Genomic DNA, 24,355 nt, shown 5'->3' on the forward strand with positions numbered 1-24,355 from the left:
CCACCCCCAAACGTCTGACTACGGGAAGTATGTTGGGCCATAACAGAACGCTTTTACGGTTTCAGAATGCAGCGCGAAATCGAGTGCTAAATTGAAACTGTTCTACAATTTCCCCACAATTTATCTTGTTGTATTTAAACATGCATATACATGAGTAATATTCGTTGTTACGATGAAACATGAAATTATTATATAAATAATTCAATAAAAAGTCACAAGACGCACTCCGATCCACAAATCTGACTCTATTGTGTATGGGTTTAGTAGCACAATATTAGGCTCTACAGTTGGGTTATTTACCCCAGCGAGGACTGAATAATGGAGGAGGCTGGAGCCAAAACAGTTTAGTTAATTTTCAAATTTATTCAAATAAGTATACAGTTGCAAGATGTATGTTGAGAAACCACAGTAGGTGCGGCACTGACGGGTTTAGGGAGACTCGGTCTAGGATAACACACCAAATGAACTGGGTGTGAATCAGAAAAGGATCACCGGATCAGAGATCCCTGAAGTCACTGCATAATTTGTGTCTAAAAGAGTACGTTATTGCTAGAAAGTGCGAACAGGCATTTAACGCCATTTGCGTGATGTTAGAACAGTCTCCCACTGATTTCGGTGGTCATTTTTTTACTTAAAATTAAGAAATACAAGTATTTTAACGAACGTAGCAGCTGCCGACTTCTGTTTCGGTTAAAAGCAAAATTCCAGTAATATCTAAGAGACGGCATTGCCACAGCTAAAACCGGCCGAACATACGCCTGAGGAAAATTTAACAAAATCAAGGTCTTTCACTCAAGTTGGAAAATAAAAAAACATATAGGCCTATAAACGAGAAACGTTACAGTACACTCCCAGACAAAATGTAACATGAAATCCAACTCAGTCTTATTTCTGATTAAGTGTTCGAGCATTGAACTGACTTTCCACTGTATTAAAATTACCAAATTGGAAATACCCTTTGCAATATGGAAATAGCATTTAAAATACAATACAACAATGTACTGCAGAGAAGTATAGAAATCTTACACCCAACCATCTTAATGCATATGAAATTGAACAAGACAATCTTCTCTTTCTTGTGGGGAAACGACCATTATCCAGCTCTGACCCACTCAAGACAAGGTCTGGCCATTCAGCTACCAGCAGACTGTAGTTTACGGGGTAGGTGGGTAGTTCGGTTGCCCCCTGCCAGTGATGTACTTGAAGAGCAGAGGCCAAACGTTCCTTGGATGACAACATCTGCAGGCTCAAGGTCATCTCAGCTTACAAGACGCAAGAAAACCTCTCCACTGCCTCAACAGTAGAGCAGCCTGCCAACAGCCCCCTGTCCATTCAGAGACGGACAAACTGTTCGGCTTTCAGACGACGGCCATCAACGGAAACATTTTTAAATTAGAAATGTGAATTATGTCGGACAGTTTGTTTTCCACTGATCTGTCTTGCTGAGAGATGTGACGATGTAACAAGCCCAATGTGAAGCTACTGTATGCAATGCGTCTCTCACAAAGCTGGACCAGTAATTTCAGTAACCCAACATTGACCCAACATGGATGATGTTGTATCTGATTTCAGCAAAACAAGGACTGTGAGGTTAACCAGAGTAAAAGTCACAGTGAGATTTATCGTGATGGGAGTCACTGCTGGGTATTTTCGACCGGAGTACACATTTCTCTGGTAAGGCTCAAATTCGTAATTGCAAGTAAAATATTAAGGTGAATACATTTCATTACTTATCTAAGCATTCTCTAAAATAATTACATTTGAATACCAGCCATTAAATAATCACACACTAAAAAGCTCTTTGCTACAATATCAGATACACGTCTTTATCTGTTGTATTACTTGTATATACGGTCTATTAAAGATAGGAGGCTTATGTTTTATGGCATAGCCATTTTATACCATTTAACATACACAAAACACACATTCCCTAGTACTGTAATAGAGTGCAATTCCATCACCCCACCACTTGATGGCGCCTGTTGCTTTGCCATTCGATGGCATTCTATGTTATTCTCCCGAGCTGAGACAAACCCACTGTAATGCCTCAATCCAGCTCTCTCCATCTTAATGTTCATACAGTGGAGAATTTCTACAGAGGATATATTTCAAATCTACTAACTACTGGCCTCACTAGCTCTGTCCTCCATTTAAAAAAATTAATTAATGACAACAGAGAAACAAAGGAGTTTTATAACAATTACGTTATTAACCTGAACAAAGACAATAGTATACACCTAGCTGCAGCACGGGTGTAAACTACATTGACGACGGTACCGATGATGAAGATGATGGTCGTGATGCATGTGATGATGACAGAGGAAGGGTTTGCCTGACGGTGATTAAATAGTTCACTTTCTGAGTTTTTTGATAGCATTTCAGTTTCAGTGTTTTAAAACTGGCCCCCAGACAGTTTTTTGTGCATGATGGACAGCATCTTAGATATTCAGAACGGTTTGCGATGACCTGCCGACTGTACAATGGCTGTCATAGGGCCATTCAGGGGTTTGGGGTATAAACCAATAAAATATACTTAAAGTGACTCCAGAGTAGCTTGCACAGTGACATTATACACCCACAAATTTTAAGTCTGGATTACCCAATTAGTCTTCAAAAATTAAAGTTTAATCTTTCTTTTGGTTGGAACAGTTTCCTATGGTGCGTGCGTCCTGAGACTGCTGTGCTCAAAAAAAGAAGTACCAGCATCACATAAAACAAATATTTATGTTTACTGTTGTGAATGAATGCTGTACGATTAATCTGTTCATATGGTAGAGTTCACAAATGCACAGATTCCCTATACCAGCCACTGTAAAGCAGGCTGGCGGTCACTGATATGTGTAAGTATCGAAAGTATTGTTCATTGCACATAAAAACTGTCTGGGCCAATCAAAAAACATACACTAAAACCAAAATAACACCAAGCAGCCTCAGAAAGTGAAATGTCCCTTTAAGAGATGTTTCACATTCAGAACAGGAACCAGGCCGGAGCAGCTTCCTTATTTCTAAAGAAAAAAAACCGTGGAAACACGAAGCAGAACCCTGCCGGTGTTTGGTTTATAACTCAGGGGTGTCCACGTCCCCCGGTGATGACTCGTTGGCGTAGTTCCGCGACGCAGGCTGATGACACATCGCTGCGCAGGCTGTGTCCAACCGACTGCCACTGCACCCTTCCCCCGTCACGCCGTCCTCCTCCCCTTCCCCCTCCCCTTCCTCCTCCCCGTCCGTCTGCTCGGCCGGGGGGCAGGGCCTGCCCCTGCGAGGGTGGAGGAAGAGGGCGGGGTCCGGCATGGGGGTGGGGTCCTCCGGGGCGGTCACTCTCTCACGGGGCACGCACTCCCTGGCTCTCTCTGCACGGAGGGCGTGGCGCTGTGCCGGGGGCGTGGCCAGGGCTGGGGGCGGAGCCGGGGGAGTGGCCAGGGCCGGGGGAGGGGCCGGGGGCGGCGGCCACTGCAGGTGCTGGTGGTGCAGGTGGTGGCGGGCGGAGTGCAGCTGGAAGGCCAGGTAGGCGGCGGCCTCGGTCTGGACGCGCAGCTGCGCGCGCAGCTCGGCGCTCCTGTGGCTGCGCTGCTTCAGCTCCTGCAGGAAGCGCCGCTCCTCGTCCCGCAGGCTGCAGCGCAGCGCCCTCACCAGCGCCCCCTTCTGGCTCAGCTCCTGCTGCAGCTCCCCCACCGTCCACTGCTCCTCCTCCAGCCGCATCTCCACCTCCTGACACCTCCCGATCAGGAACTCCTCCTCTGCCTCCACCTCTGGAAAATATGCACATGCATACACACATACACACACACATACACCCACACGGACATACACACACACACAAACGCACATACACACCCACACACACACACACATACACACACACGTGCGGGCGCACACATATACACACACACACATAAACCAATGCATACACCCACGGACACATACGCGCACACACACACACATATAACAATACGTACACATACACCCACGGAAACATACACACACATGCACAGTCATGTCAGTTAGGTATGTGTAGCCCTGATGTTGTCTAATTTGGTCAATCCCTCTGAATAAGAGCTTCTGCTAAGTGTATGCAATGTCATGTCATGCAGCACTGTTATGTACAGCCAATCATATGGAGCAGACCGAAGGCGGGTGGGCGGGACTCACATCAGTGTGGAATTCTCTGCCAATAGCAGGAGTCTCTAGGTGTCACCATAGAAACCAGGCCCAGCTTAATGTGAAATGCTGGAATGGCTTAATGTGAACCCAGCTGACCCTGATCAGCACTGTGGGCAGACACGCTGGTCCAGGATCAGTGCCAATAAGGTGTCAGATCAGACCAGAGCAGGGACCCCAATGGGAATGCAGCATTTCACACTCTGAATTGACCTCTGACCCACACACTGCACATCCACACCCACTTCCTCCTCAGCCCAGCTTGCCTGCCACCTACCACACACAAGCTATGATCACGTGATAAAATCAGCCATTTTCTCTCTCCCAACACACTGCCTCCCCCCCCCCACCTCTTTCAGTTAATAACGTGGGACAGGGGGTGATCTGGAGCTGCTTTAGCTTTTTAAAAAACTCTCTTTCATCTGTCATTCACCCTCTCTATCTCTCTATCAGCAAAACTCCCTCCCTCCATTCTCTGTGAACGAGCTGTAACTGAATCCTCCCCGCGGAACGTAACTGAAAGAGAGGATGACCGAAAGACAGGGAGAAAGAGAGAAAAAGTACAGGAGAGAAAAAGACAGGAAAGGAAGAGAAGGGGGAGATGTGGATAGCATAGTGCAATGTATCTCATATAACTCAACTGATTCCATAACTCCTTTTAATATTTTTAGCTAAATCCGCATTGTTCCATGTGTTTGAAATAGCCAGTCAATGGCACAAGCACCCTACTGTATGTACTCACATTGGTATGCACTTATTGTGCGTCGCTTTGGATAAAGTGTCTGCGAAATAAATGTAATGTAATGCTTTCCCTTACAGCCAAGATCTGGAGCCAAGATATGTGATGCATAGTGTGTTCTATATTTCATCTTTGTAATCTTGGGTTATTATTTGTGCTTCTCCTAGATTTTGCCGTGACACCTTCTGCAGTGGCTGGTAGCATTGATGTGAAGGTTGAACAGTGTCTCAAACTTCCCCTCCATGCCTTCCTCCTTGCTCTCTCTCCCTCCGTCCCTCCCTCTGTCCCTCCCTCTGAGGATACTGTACCTGCCAGGGTGCGTCGTGGGGGCTGTAGTTCCAACTCACAGGTCAGATCTGGGGAACACAGGAAGAGCGCTATGAGTGCCATTCTCACTACGGCCGCCAGGGGACTCCCCAGGTGCGGCCAGCTGCAGCCCTCTCTCTCTCTTTCACTCTTTCATTCTTTCACTCAACAGTTGCAGATTTTTATCAGGAAAAATCTAATGTTATTTCCTGTTTCTTTTTATGTAAATGTGCATATAAATACCTTTACTGGATAAACATAAAACCAGTTAAAACTCACAGAAGAAACGCGCTAAAGAAAATTGAGCACCAATGATAATAATCTTCCATTATAAGCAGTAAGATGATAGAGTTCTGGCAGAGAGGGTGTAAGGCACAATCTAGCTGTGTGTGATTGGCTGGTGATGGGTCATGTGACAGGAAGTGAGTGCATTCCATACAGACCAGTGCAGCGTTTCTGCAGGGACAGTATCTCCACATGTAGGCCCTCCAGCAGTGCCAGCTGATCCTGCCTCAGGAATGCCACACTCCGCTCCACCCTCTCCACCTGCAGCGCCAGCCAGCTCGTATCCATGGCAACACGTGCCCTGACCCTGGAGGAGGGCAGAGATCAGGGGAATGAGACTTCAGTACACTGGATTGCTTTTTCAGCTGTAGTTTACTGATTCACCACTCATAGCTCAAAAATGTATGCAAGAGCAATACTGATTAAACAGAGTAGCTATTTGACACCAACTCGAACTCTGCATGTAAGTCTTAGACAAGATATTTCAGAGGAAGGCCATTTTTGAGGTTCAACCTTTTCCTGTTCTGTGTTTCTCCATTCAAGAGAGCCGAAAGTCACGAGAGAGCCAGAATGCCATTCTCACAACCTTGATAATAATAAAAAAACAGCGACCAATTATTCACCGCCGTAGTGCCAGTGCCGCCAAAATAGGACTACATTCCAGATCATGGAGCCTGTCACTGCACCAAGGACCAGTTCTTTCCGTTGATACGACACCAGCAGTCCCAATGGTGCTTTCATCTATTGATTGCAGCCCATGCTATGAAAGATCACCGAATTTCATGCCTGAAGTTGCGATATTTGGTATTTGTTGTTTTTCAACACCTGTCAGTACATCGCCTATAATCAACACTTTGTGGTAGTCAAAATGAAATGTGCATTCTATCGCCCCATATTGCACTATAACGCCGACCTGTGTGGGAAGGGGCAGTAAATCCTGCTTCTTTCTGCAATGAAATAAATCTATTAATGGTTGATCTTCCGATTACAGCAACAGAACGCGAAAGACTGCAGAACGTGGCGCCTGTGTTTTTATTTACACTGGCAGTTACGTTAATTAGCCCTCTGGCTCGCTTATATTCCGCCCATACGATTCTACTAGAATAGCAATGTTTTCGTAGGCTATATTTCTGAAAACTACTGCAATTAAATGACAGCACTTGTTTAAATCACTCTTTGAAATGATGTCATACAATAATAGCCTATATAGCCTAGGCTACATCAACGGTCTTTCCTAATTTCTCCATTTCCTGTTTGCATATAAAGCATCTTTGTGGCACTGTCTCTATGAAAATGGTTATACAAATAAAACTGAACTGAATCAAATGAAAAACAAATCACTTTTATAAAAGGTTAGTTAACGGCGGCAGCTAAAACCTTTAGGGTACGTCGAACCATAATGAAAATCTGCTAACGGTCCATTAATATCTTCAGTTTGCTGCAGCACAATGGGCGTAAAACAAATGCATCGGCTGACATAAAGGTTTGTTCGCTCTTACCGTTTTGTAATTCAAGGATCCACAGTGAGATCAGTAAATCTGAGAGGATGGGTGGTCAGCGTTTTGCCCTAAACCCGAGAGCGTATACAGCCGCTTCCCCGGCCACAGAGAGAAATTAAAACCAGTATGTCCATAATGGGAGTTCATGGTGCGTTTGAGAAATAACGAGGTTTTAGGACGAAGACAGCGAAATCACATCAGTGAATACTCCATTTCAAGGAGGACTAGCCAAAGGAATATACAAGGGAGTGCACATTTACGCTGTTATAAGTTCTTACAATTTGCCTCCACTCTCAAATGTACACTTTGAAGATACGTCCATCCAATAACCAAAACGCCTTAAAGCGTAAACTCTCATTAATTCTTTCCTTTTTAACATCACCTAAACATAAAAATGTAGGCTAATACACAACGATTCATAAGCACACCCCACGTCCCCGAGTAAAATTCACCTTCTGACTCCGTAGATGAAGGACAACGTAATCGTATAATAAAATACAACGTATCGCACCGGAACAGGCGAGATGCTGATTCCACAACCGTGAAGCTGATTGGCAGACGATGCGTTAACGTTCCTATCCACTCCTAGTCGGATCAATAAAAACTGATCCGCTGGCGAAAACACACTACTTTCTACGAATGGATACTTGTTAATTATTCTGACAAATATATAAGACGCTTCGAGCGCTATTATACTATATAACATGAAAACTCTGGGGTACCAGCGATGTTTTTATTTGCTGGATCTGCAACTAGTGCTCGCCAAAATCCGAGAGAATCAGCAGATGCCCTGGGTTGGTGTATTGTCTAGAGAGGAGCTGCAGACAGGCTTATCTGTTGGCGCAGGGCTTGTCTAGTGGGGGAAATATAGTTTTATATAGCCTACCCACCCTTGCAGCTATATTGCGTTCCACCATACAGTTACTGATTTTTGATATTGCGTGTATAGGCTATGCATCCCAAGAAGTCACAGTAGAGATGAATAATTAACTCATAACATCAAGGTGCAGCCACGCCTGGCGTTGCACAAAAGCCACTCACCAAATATTATTTTACAAATTTAGCTTATAGCCTAGGCTATTTGTTTATTTAGGGGTTTAGTAGTAACCATATTTGTCACGCATAAGTCATAGCCTACTGAAAGGAAAATATTATTACAACCCACAGCTATATAGCCTAACATTACAGAGAGTACCTGTCAGATCATTACAAAGGCCACTACGTGTAGAGCCAACTCATCTGGGCGTCGCTTGGATACGCAAATTGTCAAATTCTCAGAGATTGTACAATAATCTTGTCCGATGCATCTTTTTAATTCATCACGGCAAGTCAGAAGTACACCCTTAAAGAAAAGGATGCCCCTTACTGGTTTACCAACCGGACCTGCTGCTGGCGTCTGTGATCTCCCGTCCGAGCACGAGACAAACCCCGCCCTCTGGAGTTTCTATCAATGGCAAAAAATAGCCAGAGAGCTATAATCAAATAGTGTAGTTTCCGGTCTGAAAATGTAACATTTTATATAGCGATAATTTTTCCACCGATATTTCAATTAGTTGCAGCCTCTCCACACATTTTCAGCAAAATTGAGAAAGTGACATATCCGTTAAAAGTATTGCATATTTGTCGTACAAAGACATTGGTGAAAGTGCTGTCTGAGTGGATTTTATTCGGTCGCGTGCTCATGCGTTCGACTGTATGGAGATGACGTCAGATAACTGCATGATTCCCTCGGACCAGAGATGAAGTCAGGTCCATTATCCGACAGAATCCATTATCCTTCAAGTAATATTCACCCAACAAGTGTTATTTTTATTTTCACATTAAACAAGTTTTTTTTGTTACAGTATAAACAGACAACAGACAATAAATGTCATCAATTACAAAAATCACAATGCATCTAAATAGAATACAAAAATACCATCATGTACAAATTAGACAAGACTTTATGAAACACAGATTAAGAAAATTCAGGGATAATACTGTATATAATAAAATGGGGTTTCTGAAAATCCAATTCCATTTATTTTTTGTCTGACATTTTGAAATCACTTTGAAATATTACAGTTTAATACGATGTTTCTTATATTTGCTAGAAAATCTCTTAAATTGCCTACTCAACTAACAACACAATGTCATATGAGATCAGTTTGTAGTTGTGTTAGTTTCAGACCTCAAGAGATAGAGATTTCCAGTGATCTCCACACACTCAATTTACTACCAGGGAGCAGAATCCTCACCATAAGTTTTGCCACATCAGGGAGGAGACATTCTCATTGGTCAGGTTCTCACCGAGGGGCGGTTCACAGAACTGTTAGGTATTGGACACATGCGTCCGCTACTCAAGCACCTCCTTTTATCGCACCGTTTCTGTTCCCTGAGCAACACCACTCCCCGGTGAGTAAGCGTAGCAACACCACTTAGCACTCTTCTTAAGCTGAAGCACTGAACGCACCCCTCCGCCTGCCTGTGGGTCACAGACGATGACATTCACAAAAAAATGCTGTTACTCTTGCCTTTAAAACTTCTATCAGTATCCAGTTCCTTGCTTTTAAAAAATGCACATTTACAGAACTATACGGAGGATAAGGAATAGTGGCACATTTTAAATTCCGAGTGATGTCACTCAGTCATTTTAAAAACTGTACAAGGCAGACTGCCCCTATAGTGTCGTTTGGCTTCAATACGGTAAAATGGCGCCACACTGTGGCCGTGAAAGGCTATAACAGCCATGAACCACAACGGGAACCACACACTTGTATCTGCTGACTGACAGAAGGCTGACGCCCCAAAGAACATCACAGGTTCTACACACACATGCGCGAGAACACGAGGAACACAGACTCACAGTGATGCAGTCAGCTGTTACTGAGAGACACATCAGGCCCGGGGCTACACATAAACCCAGAGCTAGCTAGCACGTTAGCACGTTGCACTCACAGAGAAGGCGCAATGGCAAAGCCTAGACTGACCACCAACACAATGGAAGGCCTGAATACTGACTGTGTTCTATTTACGAGCAGACAAAGTGATCTCATACACTGTACCACACTCAGACTGTACTCCACATACCAAACCTGCTTCAGCCGAACTACACTGAAATAATAAAGAATCCATCTTACTCCAAACCACAAGATCCCCCGCTAATACACATCACATTTTTACTTCCAGTATACGGAGACTCACCCAAGAAAATAGTACTTCTACACCCATCGGTTACTAATTCCATTCAGCCACATCTAATGACAACTTCACTTCAGTATATATACAAATATATAAAATGTAAAAAAAAAACATATGCAAGTAAAACATTTAGAACATGTTACACAATGCGTTTTAATATTATTGTTTTTAATGGCTGTTCCTGATAAACCAGTGCTGTTTGTTTAATGTGAGGTCACTGTGTCTGTATTTGTGTGCAATGAGTAGTGGCAGACAGCAGCTCAGGAGTCTGGATTTCAGCTCAAAACTTAAGCAGTATGTTACCATGGAGAAAGTTAGGTTAAACAAGTCATGATATGGGAGGGAGTTTGGGGGGGGGTGGGGTGGTCAGGTGACTATGGCACCAACACCTGCCCCCCCCCCCCCCATTGGTGAAGCTGTGATTAGAGAGGTTTCACCCCCTCCAATGAGAGAGTGACAGGATATGATTGTGCCCTGGTATAAGTGCTCTCATGTGAAGGAATCAGCCTCCTTCACACTAAATCCTTTTTAAAGGAGCTGGTAACCATTCTGTATTCTTTGTTTAAGAACCACACAATTTAGGAGCTTCCGGCAAAATGCCTGTCACAGACGGATAGAACTGCTACCTGTTCACACACTTGAGGTATCAGATGTCTTTTAAAGGCCTGGAGCCTTTTCTACACTCAATGCTACTTATCTAAAATAAATACTCAGCTTTCATTCTCAATAAGACACAAGTTTGGCTTCATCGATTGCTTACATACTGCAGCATTCAGTGCAGGGGTCAGAGGACAGGTTTTTGTCCTGTGGACATGGAACACTGTAGCTGGTCAGCTGTTATGTGCAGATCACGCTGATGCAGAATCTGGTGTATCTTACAGCATTTTTTTCCCCCACGATTTAATAAGCGTATTAATAATTATTTTTGTGAATTTTAACCTTGTCCCCCTTACTGAGAGACAAGCGAGGACGGACGGACTGCCGTATAAAGAGTTTACTATTCCACCTACCCCGCCGCCTTCTCCCTTTACCCCTCCTCTTTCCTGAGCCACCGCACGGACTACCCTCTTCCTATCCGGGCTCGCGCGTTCAACTAGAACTCTCCTGACATGCTAAAACCCGTGTTCATGGCGTACGATGGCCAGGCCCAGCCTGCGACGGCGTAGCTCAGACCTGCCTGCCTCAGCTAAACCCTCGCCAGCACCGCATCCACCCTCAGCGTGCTGATCTCGAACACCACGTAGGTGCCCAGGTTCACCAGGCTGTTCACACCGTAGGCGTTCCGCCCAGCTCCGCCTAGCAGCACTACCCAGGTGCAGGAACACCAGTTGATCTCCCTCAGCCTGCCTACCAGCCGAACCCACGTACTGCCGTCTTCACACGCGATGCCCAAGCACGTGACCACCTGCGGAGAGAGCGCGGACCAATCAGAACACGACGCCGCACCCAACCTTCAGTCATGCCACAAATATTCATTACGGACCAGTTTTTTCTCCACATTCCAAATGAATGCTGAACTACCCACTGATCATGTGCAATATGAAGCATTACTAAATTTCTAAGTCAAGTTTCACAAGTATCAAACATCACATTACTGTGATTGCAGTAAGGGAGAAAAGCAACTGCATTATCACTTGTTGTCCACAGGATGGCCATGCATCTCCATGCCGAGCTGTTGCCAAATCACCATGTACTATTCCACACTAAACCCCCAGCCTGCTATTCCAAACTAACCCCTCGCCTGTCTCAATCTCCTTAATCCCCTCAGCCTGTCTTATTCAAACTAAACCCCTCTGCCTTACTATTCCAACTAAACCCCTCTAGCCTGTACATTCTACACTAAACCCTCAGCCTGCTACTATTCCACACTAAACCCCTCTCTGTCTATTACACACTAAACCCCTCAGCCTTCCAACTAAACCCTCCGTAATATCTCACTAACCCCTCACCCTTACTCTACACTAAACCCCTCAGCCTGTACTATTCCACACTAAACCCCTCAGCCTGTACTATTCCACACTAAACCCCTCAGCCTGTACTATTCTACACTAAACCCCTCTGCCTGTACTATTCCACACTAAACCCCTCAGCCTGTACTATTCCACACTAAACCCCTCAGCCTGTACTATTCTACACTAAACCCCTCAGCCTGTACTATTCCACACTAAACACCTAAGCATGTACATATTTTATCAATAATAATAATAATAGAGCACCAGAAGAAAAGCTCAAAGTACTTTACAGTAAGAATCTAAAAGAGAAAATGCAAAACAGAACAAGGAAAAAATAGCATCTTCAAAAAAAAAGACATAAAAGTAAGTAACATAATGCATGTCATTACAGAGAACTAAAAGCAGGACAGAAAGGGTCTGGTATGGATACAGATAATACCAGTGAAAGCCAAAACAAGGAAATAAAATCTACGGCACCCTTTAAACCTTTGGGGTACACAGAGAAAGCCTTTCTACAAAGACCTCAGAGGGGTTTGTGAGTAATTGGGGCTCAGCAGTTGTTTGAGGTACTCAAAGGCTAAGGTAGGACATGCTTTTATAATCAACAGACATATTTCATATTCAACTGTAGCTGAGTCTGGTCACCAGATGTGCGACCTCTGGCAACAGCAACTGAAGAGACATACAAATTTTTCTGCCAGTTATACACTGACAGAGCGTAGGCAGTTGCCTGATGTCTCCTGGAATCTCATAGCACACAATAACACATCTATAAATACACTACGCAGCCAAGCCAGTCAACTGGCATCTTCGTACACTGCATAACGTTCTATTGACATTCTATAATGCATCTATAAACACGGTATAAACTAAAGCCACTCAGCACTGTCCAGGAATATAAACCCTCTAATTCCAAAGGGGTGAACATCATCCTGAACCTGGGCATCAGTGTGTGCTTATGCATGCACGTGAGAGAGTGAGAAAGAGGGCCTGGGGGGAGGGAAAGGGAAAGGGAGAGAGAGAGAGGGAGAGAAAGAGAGAGAGAGAGAGAGAGAGAGACTTTCTGACATCATCTTCTCAAATGCTCCCATCTCGCACACGTGCAAAATCTTTACCTGCAATTACACACCTGAGACACACCTGCAAGTGGCTGATAGGGCTGCATGATGTATCCAGCCGTACGTGTAAACAAGCCATGTCACGATGACCATGCGAAATGCTTCTGGGAGAAACATAATCTCTAATAACAGTAAGTTCGTACAGCTTCTATGGCCACATCATGTGTTTGTTTCACACACTTGGAAGCTGCAAGGCCTTGCTGGTGATTGGCTGTCTTATCAACACCAAACATTTATGAGTAGTGATGTTTTTTTCCCCCCAGAAGCATTTAATGTGGCTTCTGAATTTTGGTTGTTCACTACCGTATCAGGCACGGTTAAAGATAAACTGAGGAAAGACAGTCGGTAGGCTACATGGTAGCGATTGTTCTGCCCATACCTGTAGCCGGTTCTTCACAAAGCACTGACCTGTGCACGTCAATACTTAACAACAGCTCTCATAACAACACAACATTTAACTTCAAACATTCAAACCTAAAACAGGCTTTATGAACAACACTGATTGCATAACACCCATATATTGTGTGAGAACTGAGAATCTGCATGTGTGTTCTGAAGATTACACCACCATTTTCAAATTACTACATTCGACACACCAGCCACAGGGTCCTTTGGCACACCGATAATGGCAGTGACTCACAACTGACCAAGCACATAGTGCTCATCAGACAGACAACAGCAGGGTGAATCACCATGGCGACACACCCCAGAAATCCCACAAAGAACCTGCCTCAAACGCTCCAGCCCAACTAACAGAAAAACTAACAGGAACCTTTGCTCCCTTAGCCATGTCTACAGGGACGATGAACCAAGTGGGACAAGTTTCCTCATAACTATATGCGGTGTTCCAAACTGTATTCTGGTGTTCCAACTAGAGCATAAAGCAGGCGCGGGAGTAAAGAAGGTCACGTGACCAAGCGTGTTCCAAACTGAAGAACGCAACAAGACAAGAATGTGAGATTTCACCAGAAGTTTTGATGCAGACTTTTCCATGCCCCCCTTTCCCAGTAGCCATTGCGTTTGCTCTGAACTTTTTATTCAGCCATGAAAATGGACAACAGAAGGGAGGAGGATTTCGTGTAGTGTTAAGTATATTTTATTCATGGATTTTTGTAGTGCCGATGCGCTTCTTGCTAAGGTTAGAGGTCAGTAGTGGTGATGTCAAAGTACAAATACTTTCCAAATTCAACTGAAATTACATGTTCTTAGTGTACCAGGAGGCGTGTGCTTACAGGAAAATGAGAACACAGAACACAAGTGTACAGTTTGGAACACGACCACAAAAACCATTGGCCAAAATGGTCAGGCGAAAATGGAATACTGATATAACCGAGCCCTGCTTTCCCCAAGCACAACAGAAAACCGCAGGTTTTTCTGTGTAAATAATGGACGGACAGTACAAGTAAAATAAGATATATTTATTGGTTATTTTATGCAGGCCTCTCCTCTATCAATATTTATGAAACAGAATAAACCTACATTTTCCTCCCACACACAGCAGGGCCCCTCCCACACACAGCAGAGCTCCTCCCACACATAGCAGGGCCCCTCCCACACACAGCAGGGCTCCTCCCACACATAGCACGGCTCCTCCCACACACAGCAGGGCTCCTCCCACACACAGCAGGGCCCCTCCCACACACAGCAGGGCTCCTCCCACACACAGCAGAGCTCCTCCCACACACAGCAGGGCTCCTCCCACACACAGCAGAGCTCCTCCCACACACAGCATAACTCCTCCCACACACAGCAGGGCTCCTCCCATACACAGCATAACTCCTCCCACACACAGCAGAGCTCCTCCCACACACAGCAGAGCTCCTCCCATACACAGCAGAGCCCCTCCCACACACAGCAGAGCTCCTCCCACACATAGCACAGCCCCTCCCACACACAGCAGGGCTCCTCCCACACACAGCAGGGCCCCTCCACACAGAGCAGAGCTCCTCCCACACATAGCAGGGCCCCTCCCACACACAGCAGGGCCCCTCCCACACACAGAAGGGCTCCTCCCACACACAGCAGGGCCCCTCCCATACACAGCAGAGCTCCTCCCACACATAGCAGGGCCCCTCCACACAGAGCAGAGCTCCTCCCACACATAGCAGGGCCCCTCCCACACACAGCAGAGCTCCTCCCATACACAGCAGGGCTCCTCCCATACACAGCAGAGCTCCTCCCACACACAGCATAACTCCTCCCACACACAACAGGGCTCCTCCCATACACAGCATAACTCCTCCCACACACAGCAGGGCTTCTCCCATACACAGCATAACTCCTCCCACACACAGCAGGGCTCCTCCCATACACAGCAGAGCCCCTCCCATACACAGCAGGGCTCCTCCCACACACAGCATCAGCCCAGTATTCAGACCCGCACAGTACTGTGCAACAGATGTACATGTGAATCCCAGATGTGTTCCAATATTTTTTGGGGGGAGGGGGAGGGGGGCTTTCCTATGAGTCCTCTCCATCTTCTCTTTCTACACCCTTTCCCTTTCTCTAATATAAACAGCACTAAAAATAGAACGACCAAATGACCAATAGCAGCCAACGGCACTCTTGAACTTACTCAATTCGCAATCACAAGGCAGCCTTTCCGGGCTGCTTGCCCAGTAAAAGTTACAGAACTTCCAGAAGATCTCAGGTGGCTCACGTCTAGACTGGAGCAGCAATGTGGCATAAAGGTCAGGGATCTGGGTTTGCAATTCTGAGGCGGGAGGGTTGATTCCCTGATGGGGGTCCATCATTCCGCCCTTCAGCAAGGAACTTAACCGGAAATACTTAAGTAACACATCCAGCTGCATGAACAGAGGGAATGTAAAGAGTGTGAGCTGGATAAAAGGGAAATGCTACTGCTGCATACTATGCACACCCCCAACCCCCTCTACATGTTCACACCCCTGCTATGTGTTCCAGCTCATAAGAGCCAGGAACACGGCATTCTGGCATGCATTATTCCGTGAAGGGAAAGAAAAACCCGGATCAACAGGCATCAGGGGAGGGTGATCAGGTCGGGTCAGAAAAACGGACGCAAAGTTTCGCCTCGGGCAAGACGGATTGGCTCGATGCTCTCTGTGAAGTCACACCTCTCTGATTAACAAACTCAATTCAGCCCAATCACACGTGACAGCCATTGATGTGATAGAGAGCACACACAAACAATCCATCACTGTGTTCAACAAACAGCGAATCTGCTAGTAACTCTACATTTTCTAATAGAGAATCCCTCCTATTATACATAAACCAGGCAGAATCAAATCTAAAGCAGCAGACCATAGCTTATTGAAGATTCTGGGAAAAGGCAAAAGAACACCATGACTTCTGCCTCACCTCCAAATACTCCTCAGTATTTCCATGAGTAAGCGCAAATGGGTTTTCCAGTGTCTCAAGAGTGTATCTTTACAAGAACAGTTAGCAGCCTTTGAAAGTTATTTTAGAACAGCCACAGTAACACCAATGAAACTGACTTCGAACAGGAAACCCTTTATGATACATTTGGCACAAAGAATATTTGGTTCTGTAAACACATTCATTTGCGAGTCACCCGGTCCACAGGGTGGGGGGGGGGGGGAAATATGTCCCATAGATGCCGATTTCTGGCTCAGGACTTCCTGTTTCTTTGTAAAGGGGGGGGGGGGCTGCACAGCTGGGGTAAGTAGCTCTGTAAAGTTAAAGGAAGTCTTAATGAGTGTGTGCTGGTCTGTGCTTTATAGAGGCCATGGAAGATCCAAGATTGGGATGGGCTGACGGAAAATATTACAGATTCTATCAAGACCACAGGGTGTGTGAGGTCAAATTAGCAGCAACTGAAAACATTACTGTTTAAACCATGCAGCCGTAAGTAGCTCATCAACAAAGTGAACAGAGAAATGGAAAGGAGGGGATAGAGGGAGGGAGAGAGAAAGAGAGAGAGTGGAGAGCGGGGGAGAGAGAAAGCAGGGTAAAGAGAGAGAGAAAGAGAGGGAGAGACAGGAGTGGAGAGAGAAAGAAAAGGAGGAGAGAGAAAGAAGGAGAAAGTTTCTCACATGGACACTTAGAGTCTGACAGTGCTGTGGAGCGAATGTCCCAGGAAGACTGGAAAGAAATTCAAAACAGCAAGAAAAGAAAAGAACAGAACAGCACATAAAAGAACAGAACAGAAAAGAAAAGCACAGAAAAGAAAAGAACAGATGATGTAATGCAGGGCCCAACAGCAAAGTAAAACTTCCAACTGAATTCAGCACCTCTCTCTATGTATGTATAAAAAGTGCAGTAATTTCTACATGGTGAAATGAAAGTGCATAAAATAGCCTTAAATATAAGCTGAGAATGTACACTTTGTTTGATTACAAATCTAAAATTGTGGATTTCCAAGCCAAATGAAAAAAAAAAAGACTTTGTCCCAAACATTATGACATTTTCTTCAGTTTACGCCTGCACAGTCCCCAGATCTCAATCCAATAGAGCACCTTTGGGATGAGGTGGAACGGGAGGTTTGAAGCATGCATTTGTAGTAGCATTTTCTATTATACAGAAGTAGCATAATGCAAAAATAGAAAGAACATACGCACATTTTCTCTCATACATGTTCTCTTACATGTGTACAACATACTTACATGCCCTGAGCACATGAGTAGGAAAGGTCAGGTTATAGAAAGGTCAGCTTTGCATTTCACCCTGCCCTCAGTGCAGACCACGCCCAACCATCCTACAAACCCATATCGCCTACACAACCATCCTACAAACCCATATCGCCTACACAACCATCCTACAGACCAATATCTCCTACACAACCAATCTACAAACCCATATCGCCTACACAACCGTCCTACAAACCCATATCGCCAACACAACCATCCTACAAACCAATATCACCTACACAACCCGCAACCATCATACACAACCAATATCTCCTACACAACCATCCTACAAACCAATATCTCCTACACAACCATCCTACAAACCAATATCTCCTACACAACCAATCTACAAACCATTATCTCCCGCACAACCATCCTACAAACCCATATCTCCTACACAACCATCCTACAAACCCATATCACCTACACAACCATCCTACAAACCCATATCTCTTACACAACCATCCTAAAAACCCATATCGCCTACACAACCCACAGCCATCATACACAACCCATCTCCCATACAACCCCAACCATCCTAAAAAACCCATATCGCCTACACAACCCACAACCATCATACAAACCCATATCTCCTACACAACCATCCTACAAACCCATATCGCCTACACAACCATCCTACAAACCCATATCGCCTACACAACCATCCTACAAACCCATATCACCTACACAACCATCCTACAAACCCATATCTCCTACACAACCCGCAATCATCATACAAAACCTACATTTCCTACACAACCCACAGCCATCACACAAAACCCATACTTCTGGCCCAACCCACTACTAAACAACCTGCATTTCCAAGTACAACACAGCCATTTTACACAACATGTTACTCTAAAATAACCATGTTACACATTCAGAAACTCTGGGGCAGCCAGGTTACTTTTAAGGCCTATAACTGAGCCACTATTGGTGTGAGTGGGGAAGTGAACACTGAGTAGAAATGTAGGCATAGTTGGTATGGGTGTGGTTGTTGTGGGTGTGGTCATTGTGGGAGTGGTCGTTGTGGGTGTGGTCGTTGTGGGAGTGGCCTACGCACTTACCACCACATGGTGGAAAAGGAGCTCCCAGGACTGACTGAGCTTCTGGTTCTGGACCATATCTAAGAAGTCATAGATGAAGTATCCTGCAGAAAAATCAAACAAAAAAGGAGAACTATTAGTGGGTTTTTTTAAATGGCTATCGGCCATTTTGGCTAGTTTCTCGATTCTGGCTACCATGACAACACTTGCCACGGTTACCAAGATGTCAGTTCCAGTAGGCTATTTATATCCATCTCCTCTATGAATGTATCCATGGAGACGGTATTTCAGCACGTTGCTTCAGTAAGAGCCTTTTGGAAGGGCCAGAGAAGTGGGTCCCTAACCCAGATAACCACAGCAGCCCCCGCCTCACTGCCTCCACCTCACTGCCCCCCCCCACACTGCCCCCACCTCAGGGCTGTAGCCTGGAAACCATAGAGCTACACCCACACATGCTCACTTGCACACACATGACTAGCACACACATATACACATACAGTCACACAGACACATGCACAGAGCGTATTTTACTCTGTCCTATACAGCACCCCCTCAGTGACTGAATCAGACAGAATAAGCTGCAGGCAGAAAGTGAATCCAGATGGTTGTACTGATCGAATCCCTGTTGGGGCAGTGAGAGTGGAAGCATGGGGGGGGGGGGAGGCTGTGGAACAGAGCAATGTGTTTGATGTGAGACAGAAATGGTGCCAGGATAACAGATAAATACAAGACAACTGAATTCAGGTTATTCAGTACCAGTGCCCCAAAGGGGGAATCAAACTTGCAACCTCTTAGTTACAAGCTCAGTTCCCTAACCACTACACTGCACTTGCTTTGGTACACTACAGAGTGGTCTTCAGGACACACAGAGACTCGGCAGATGGACTGGTATGTGGTTACGGCATGAGAGGATGGAAGGTAAGCTCTGTCAGGATGGGATTGAGGCTGGCAGCAGTAGCCTTGTGTGTCCGTGTGAGACTCTGCAGCAGCAGCCCTGTGGGATCTAACAAACGCTAAAGCTAAAAGTGCATGTTTGGTTACGAAGCAGAAATGTTCCATTTTGTGTCTCTGGTGTCCATAGTTGTTTTTCCTCATCCTCTCCATAGCAAAATTATTTGACAGCTTGGTTGTATGATGAGAGATCAGGACATCTGTGTCCATACGGAGTATAAATGCATCTCACTACCCTCTGTGCTGTGTACCTGTAGCTCGTATGTGTTCCATCACAGTTCCACGTCTGTCATGTCAACTTTACCATGACAACAAGGGCACAATGTCATCTGCGCAGTTACGGCTACGCTTGGCAGAGTCACGGCTGCGCGGTCACAACTGCACTCAACAAAGTCACAGCTGCGCCCGACGCAGTCACGACTGCGCAGTCACGGACGGCCACGCCTCCCCATCGCGCCACCGCATCCCTCGGCCCACCCTCGGGTCACGCTATCTGCGCCGCGACTGTCCCGGGCCAATCAGAAGCAGCCGTTCAGCTGCGCAGATGAACAAAGGCGTCCGTTTGTGGCGGGGGGTCAGCCTTGAGGAGTCCTGTGACACTGCGAAGGCAGATCAGGAGCCTGGGACGGGCCATAATGCCCCCATTGATGCCTCTGACGGCGGGGGCTGGGCCAATCCAGGAATGCGGAGGAGCTCTAGGAATCCCAGAGCGCCCTGTGCCCGGTACAGGCGCAGTAAATCAGGGGTTCAGCGGGGACAGCGGGACAGCGTTTAGCTCCGCAGCTGGGACGCACGGACAAAAAAACTACAGAACGAGACGCATTCTATTCTGAGCTTCTCACACGACCGTCCATCCACTTTCAACACACATCTGGCATTCTGGCTCTTTTCCAGAGGAGAAGCTATTTTACTGGGTTAGCTAAGTCCAGCACACTGTCGTCAAAATGCCACAACATCAGGACAGATATCTCACCTCTAAACAAATAACTGTCCTGAACCGGTGTTTTGATCATTGTTTTTGACAAATATCATTGTATTACTGTACTGAGGTGCACAAAGTTCAAGCACATCTGACGCAATGTGTTTACAAAGAAAAATAAATCTGCTGCTGTTGGGTAACCTTTTCTTAAATTTACAAGGCTGTAAATCATATAAACCATGAGAAATCCTAGAATAGTGATCATATTACTGTAAGCTGAGTCTCCCTTACAGTCAGCCGCCCCTGACCAGTCCAGGCCAGAGACTCACTTTCCTTATAGAGCTGTCTATTTCCTATCATCACTAAAGGACCACAGGTAAAAGGTGCGTAAATACAAATGTGCCTTATTAAGGAAACCAAAACATTTCATCACGACATTTGACGCTGGTTCAGCTGCTGTGTCGTGTTTTTAATAATAAAGCAAATACATTTTCTCATGGGGAAAGTCACACCTTTCTTTTTGTGTAGCACTAAGGCTGTTCAATAACATTTTAACGTAGCACGTTGGCTCAGTTGCTTGAGTACAAACTGTTCCTATGAAGCACTCAGGGACCAAAGAAATCATACATACAAGACTCACAGTGGTCTAGCTGGGTGAGCATCAACAGAGCTGTGGAGTATTTCTGGCATTGGCAGATATATAGGTGGTTTAAGCAGCAGTTCCGGAACTGGAGCCAATGAACCCCAGGGGTCCAGAAAATAATATTTTTCTTTATAAGAAAATATTATTGACATTTAAATATTTCTTATTACAAAGAATCTAGTTTACACTTGCTGTGTAGCGTCACAGTCGTTGTAATTTAGTACATATTTATGTTGTAATAAATACATACTGACATAAGTGCGCTGCATGATATCCGATTTTATCCAAGTTTCCATAAATAGCGTGTGTAAAATAGCCACTGCCTGCAGTCTGTAGTGCATATTGAATAAATGTGTCAAGCAAATTTTTTCTAGACGGTGTTCCTCATCCAGACGGTGCTTGTTTTATGTGGCTTTGTGGGAAACACGTTTGGAAACCCCCCGGTTTAAGATATAAACTGCACGAGGGAAAATTCAACCACTGGAACACGTTTACAGGCCGAGGATCTATCTAGGGGCTCAGTCCAAACGCAGTACCTCCATGTTACTGAGCCCGTAGTTCGAACTTACCGATTGATACACAAACCAGCGCGTACGAGAAAACTGAATGGGTGGCGATGAGATCCTCCGCCATCTGCGGATGCACATAGAAGCTGCGCGAGAGGAGGGAGAATGTCACGAGCTGCTTTCTTGCACATTTCATGTTAGAGCACTGATATTTCCAAACAGGGAAACTACAAACATGAGTTACCTGTACATTTTATTTACGGGCGTTTTTACCGTTTCTGGTTACTATCAAGTGGACGTCAATTCAGCGTCACATCTAACAAAGATGTCTATTCACTTAAAGCCTGTTTAATATATGCTGTATATTAATATATGCAATTTATGCTAAAATAACGATGTTTTACCATACAAAAGAGCGTTGCTAATTTCATTACATTCGAAGCTATATCTTTGTTTAGAAATAGCTACAGCATTTGGCCAGTGACGCCGAATCACTTGAAAAATAGCACACAAGGCAAAAATAACCACAGCAACATTCTAGTGGCGATTTAACAAACTGGTAAAGCCTTGAACTCGACGAAATCCCAAATAGCAGTGTGTACACACTCACCAAAGCACAGCCCAGAGTCCTGTGATCAGGCTGTGAACCAAAGAGGTGGAAATGTTTCTCCATTTCCACACGTTTCTGCGAGCACTTTCTGGCGCTGGCAAATTATTCAGTCCACAGTTCACGAGCTTGAAAAATCCCACGGAGCCACTGGTTGTCAAAATAACCGATTTCAGATCCATGATCTTGCACTGTCGTTCAAACGTCCTCAATATTCAACTGCAAAACAATATCTGAAACAGCACGCGTTGAGCAACCTGATGCTGTTTTTCTCGCCTCAAATTTTTTGTAAATTTCGCAATTAACATTAGGTGCCCCTTTTGTCCCCTTTGTGCAGTACTTATTTTCTTGATTTTTTTCTCATATCCAACAAGCCATGTCATGTGCTTAAACAGAAATAATACATGCTTGTGTCTATAAGCAATTAGGTCGTTAATCTGGTGTTACTATTTGGCTTGATTAAATCAGCGGCGATAAGAAACTGAAGTTATCATCAGGTCGTAGGCATCTCACTGGCTACAGTTACATCATGGTAGGGAAACACCAACAATTATAAATGGTAGCCTGCCCTCGTATAACTTTCTGCCTTCTACTAAACAACATAGCCCCGCCCCACTATGAGAGAGGCGCGGCCGAACATTCGAAAGCCTGACGTCATGTTTTCCTCAACGCTGAGAGCCCCGCCCCCTCCGAGCCAACAGTTAAATGTCTGTATGAGTGGCTGCTGTGCTGTGCGTTAAAAAAAAAAACGAATAAATAAATAAATTTGCATCTAAATTCTATTCGTAATGCCATTATTTGGCAAGGCTTAAAATTAGGCTTAAGATAGATTTTAGAAACGAGGCAAGCAATCAAATCTATTCAAATTAATTTCGATAGCAGGTCCCAAAGTATCCACAATGTATTTTGTGACAATCTGATGATCGGTCACTGTGTAACCAAAGTTCTTGGAAAATCCCCTGGGGAACCGTGTAGAGTAGGCCTACAGCGCCAGTGCAAGGAAACGGAGGTATGGAAAGCCTTCGATGTCAAAGCGTCTGAAAAAATACGTCCCATCACGGTCATGTTTGACCTGTTGACAGCCGTGTCAACATATTGCTCACCTTAACACGCTTTAAAGAAATTCAGCCAATTGCAATGCTGAAATTGTGCGTAGATTAGCATATTGCCTCAAGCAGAGCCGTAGAGAGAAACTGACGTCTAGAATCGCGAGTTGTCAGATTTATGGTGATTGTAGGAGTCATTAATTATGTCTGTGTATTTATGTCTGTTTATAATTTGTAGCCATATCACGTTTACCACTGGGTGGCAGTGTAGTTTAATTTGGTAGGTGAAATCTATAAGGGCACACAGGTTTTGTTGCAATATAACAGTTTATCAATTTAACAAAGTAAATTTGCTGTAAACCGATTCTTCATTAAACGGGAACCTCACCGGAAAGTGAACTGCCTGGACTTCTACTCATTGAAGCGCGTTAAAAACAAGGTCTTCTTCCGCACCCAGCCGAGTGGCTAATTGCTAGTCAGGGTAGTCGCTACAGTGATGGTGACCACAAAGCCCATACACCTAAGCCAGGCCAGCCATTAAACCAGGTCGTCTGAAACTCTAAATAGCTCAAATGTCCTTCATCAAATTAAAATAGTCTGAGTCAATGAAAAACATAAGCTACAATTATATATTTTAAAACGGAAAAGCAACAATAGGCTACCTTTACACTTGAATCTGAACAAAAACGTTTTCCACATACACAAAACGGCAAGTTACTCACACATACATAGCACTGTAAGTCATTAAGACTTGCGAAATCTAGGCCTGCCATTA

The 24,355-nt window shown here is 44.9% G+C and overlaps 2 protein-coding genes across 3 annotated transcripts; both read right to left on the bottom strand.

Annotated features, from left to right (window-relative positions):
• Positions 1-343: 343 nt before the first annotated feature.
• On the bottom strand, positions 344-7,816 carry LOC135236864 (coiled-coil domain-containing 92B-like). 2 transcript variants are annotated; one of them, XM_064303447.1, is made up of 4 exons: positions 7,440-7,816; positions 5,647-5,795; positions 5,206-5,253; positions 344-3,749 (listed from the first exon to the last, which is right to left on the bottom strand). In XM_064303447.1, exons 1-4 carry the CDS (start codon positions 7,691-7,693, stop codon positions 3,058-3,060), a joined length of 1,143 nt encoding a protein of 380 aa, XP_064159517.1. In that variant the 5' UTR covers positions 7,694-7,816; the 3' UTR covers positions 344-3,057. The 2 variants fall into 2 exon arrangements, with proteins under 2 accessions (XP_064159517.1, XP_064159518.1); XM_064303448.1 differs by lacking the exon at positions 7,440-7,816 and adding an exon at positions 6,988-7,433.
• Positions 7,817-11,353: 3,537 nt separating this feature from the next.
• On the bottom strand, positions 11,354-23,174 carry LOC135236738 (TLC domain-containing protein 2-like). Its single transcript, XM_064303251.1, has 4 exons — positions 22,538-23,174; positions 21,991-22,073; positions 18,930-19,012; positions 11,354-11,572 (listed from the first exon to the last, which is right to left on the bottom strand). The coding sequence occupies exons 1-4, from the start codon at positions 22,714-22,716 to the stop codon at positions 11,354-11,356; spliced, it is 564 nt and encodes a 187-aa protein (XP_064159321.1). The 5' UTR covers positions 22,717-23,174.
• Positions 23,175-24,355: the final 1,181 nt, after the last annotated feature.

This window comes from Anguilla rostrata, chromosome 12 (genome assembly GCF_018555375.3).
Source record: "Anguilla rostrata isolate EN2019 chromosome 12, ASM1855537v3, whole genome shotgun sequence".
Lineage (NCBI taxonomy): Eukaryota > Metazoa > Chordata > Actinopteri > Anguilliformes > Anguillidae > Anguilla > Anguilla rostrata.

What these genes read in the sequence shown, in the direction of transcription:
- LOC135236864 (XM_064303447.1), bottom strand. Translation starts at nt 7,693, where the DNA reads ATGTTATATAGTATAATAGCGCTCGAAGCGTCTTATATATTTGTCAGA. An exon ending in TTCATCTACGGAGTCAGAAG is followed by an intron (nt 5,796 to 7,439) that starts GTGAATTTTACT and finishes GCCCTCCTCCAG; the next exon opens with GGTCAGGGCACGTGTTGCCA. An exon ending in CCCACGACGCACCCTGGCAG is followed by an intron (nt 3,750 to 5,205) that starts GTACAGTATCCT and finishes CATATTTTCCAG; the next exon opens with AGGTGGAGGCAGAGGAGGAG.
- LOC135236738 (XM_064303251.1), bottom strand. Translation starts at nt 22,716, where the DNA reads ATGGATCTGAAATCGGTTATTTTGACAACCAGTGGCTCCGTGGGATTT. An exon ending in GGACTCTGGGCTGTGCTTTG is followed by an intron (nt 22,074 to 22,537) that starts GTGAGTGTGTAC and finishes CCTCTCGCGCAG; the next exon opens with CTTCTATGTGCATCCGCAGA. An exon ending in TCCTTTTCCACCATGTGGTG is followed by an intron (nt 11,573 to 18,929) that starts GTAAGTGCGTAG and finishes CTCTCTCCGCAG; the next exon opens with GTGGTCACGTGCTTGGGCAT.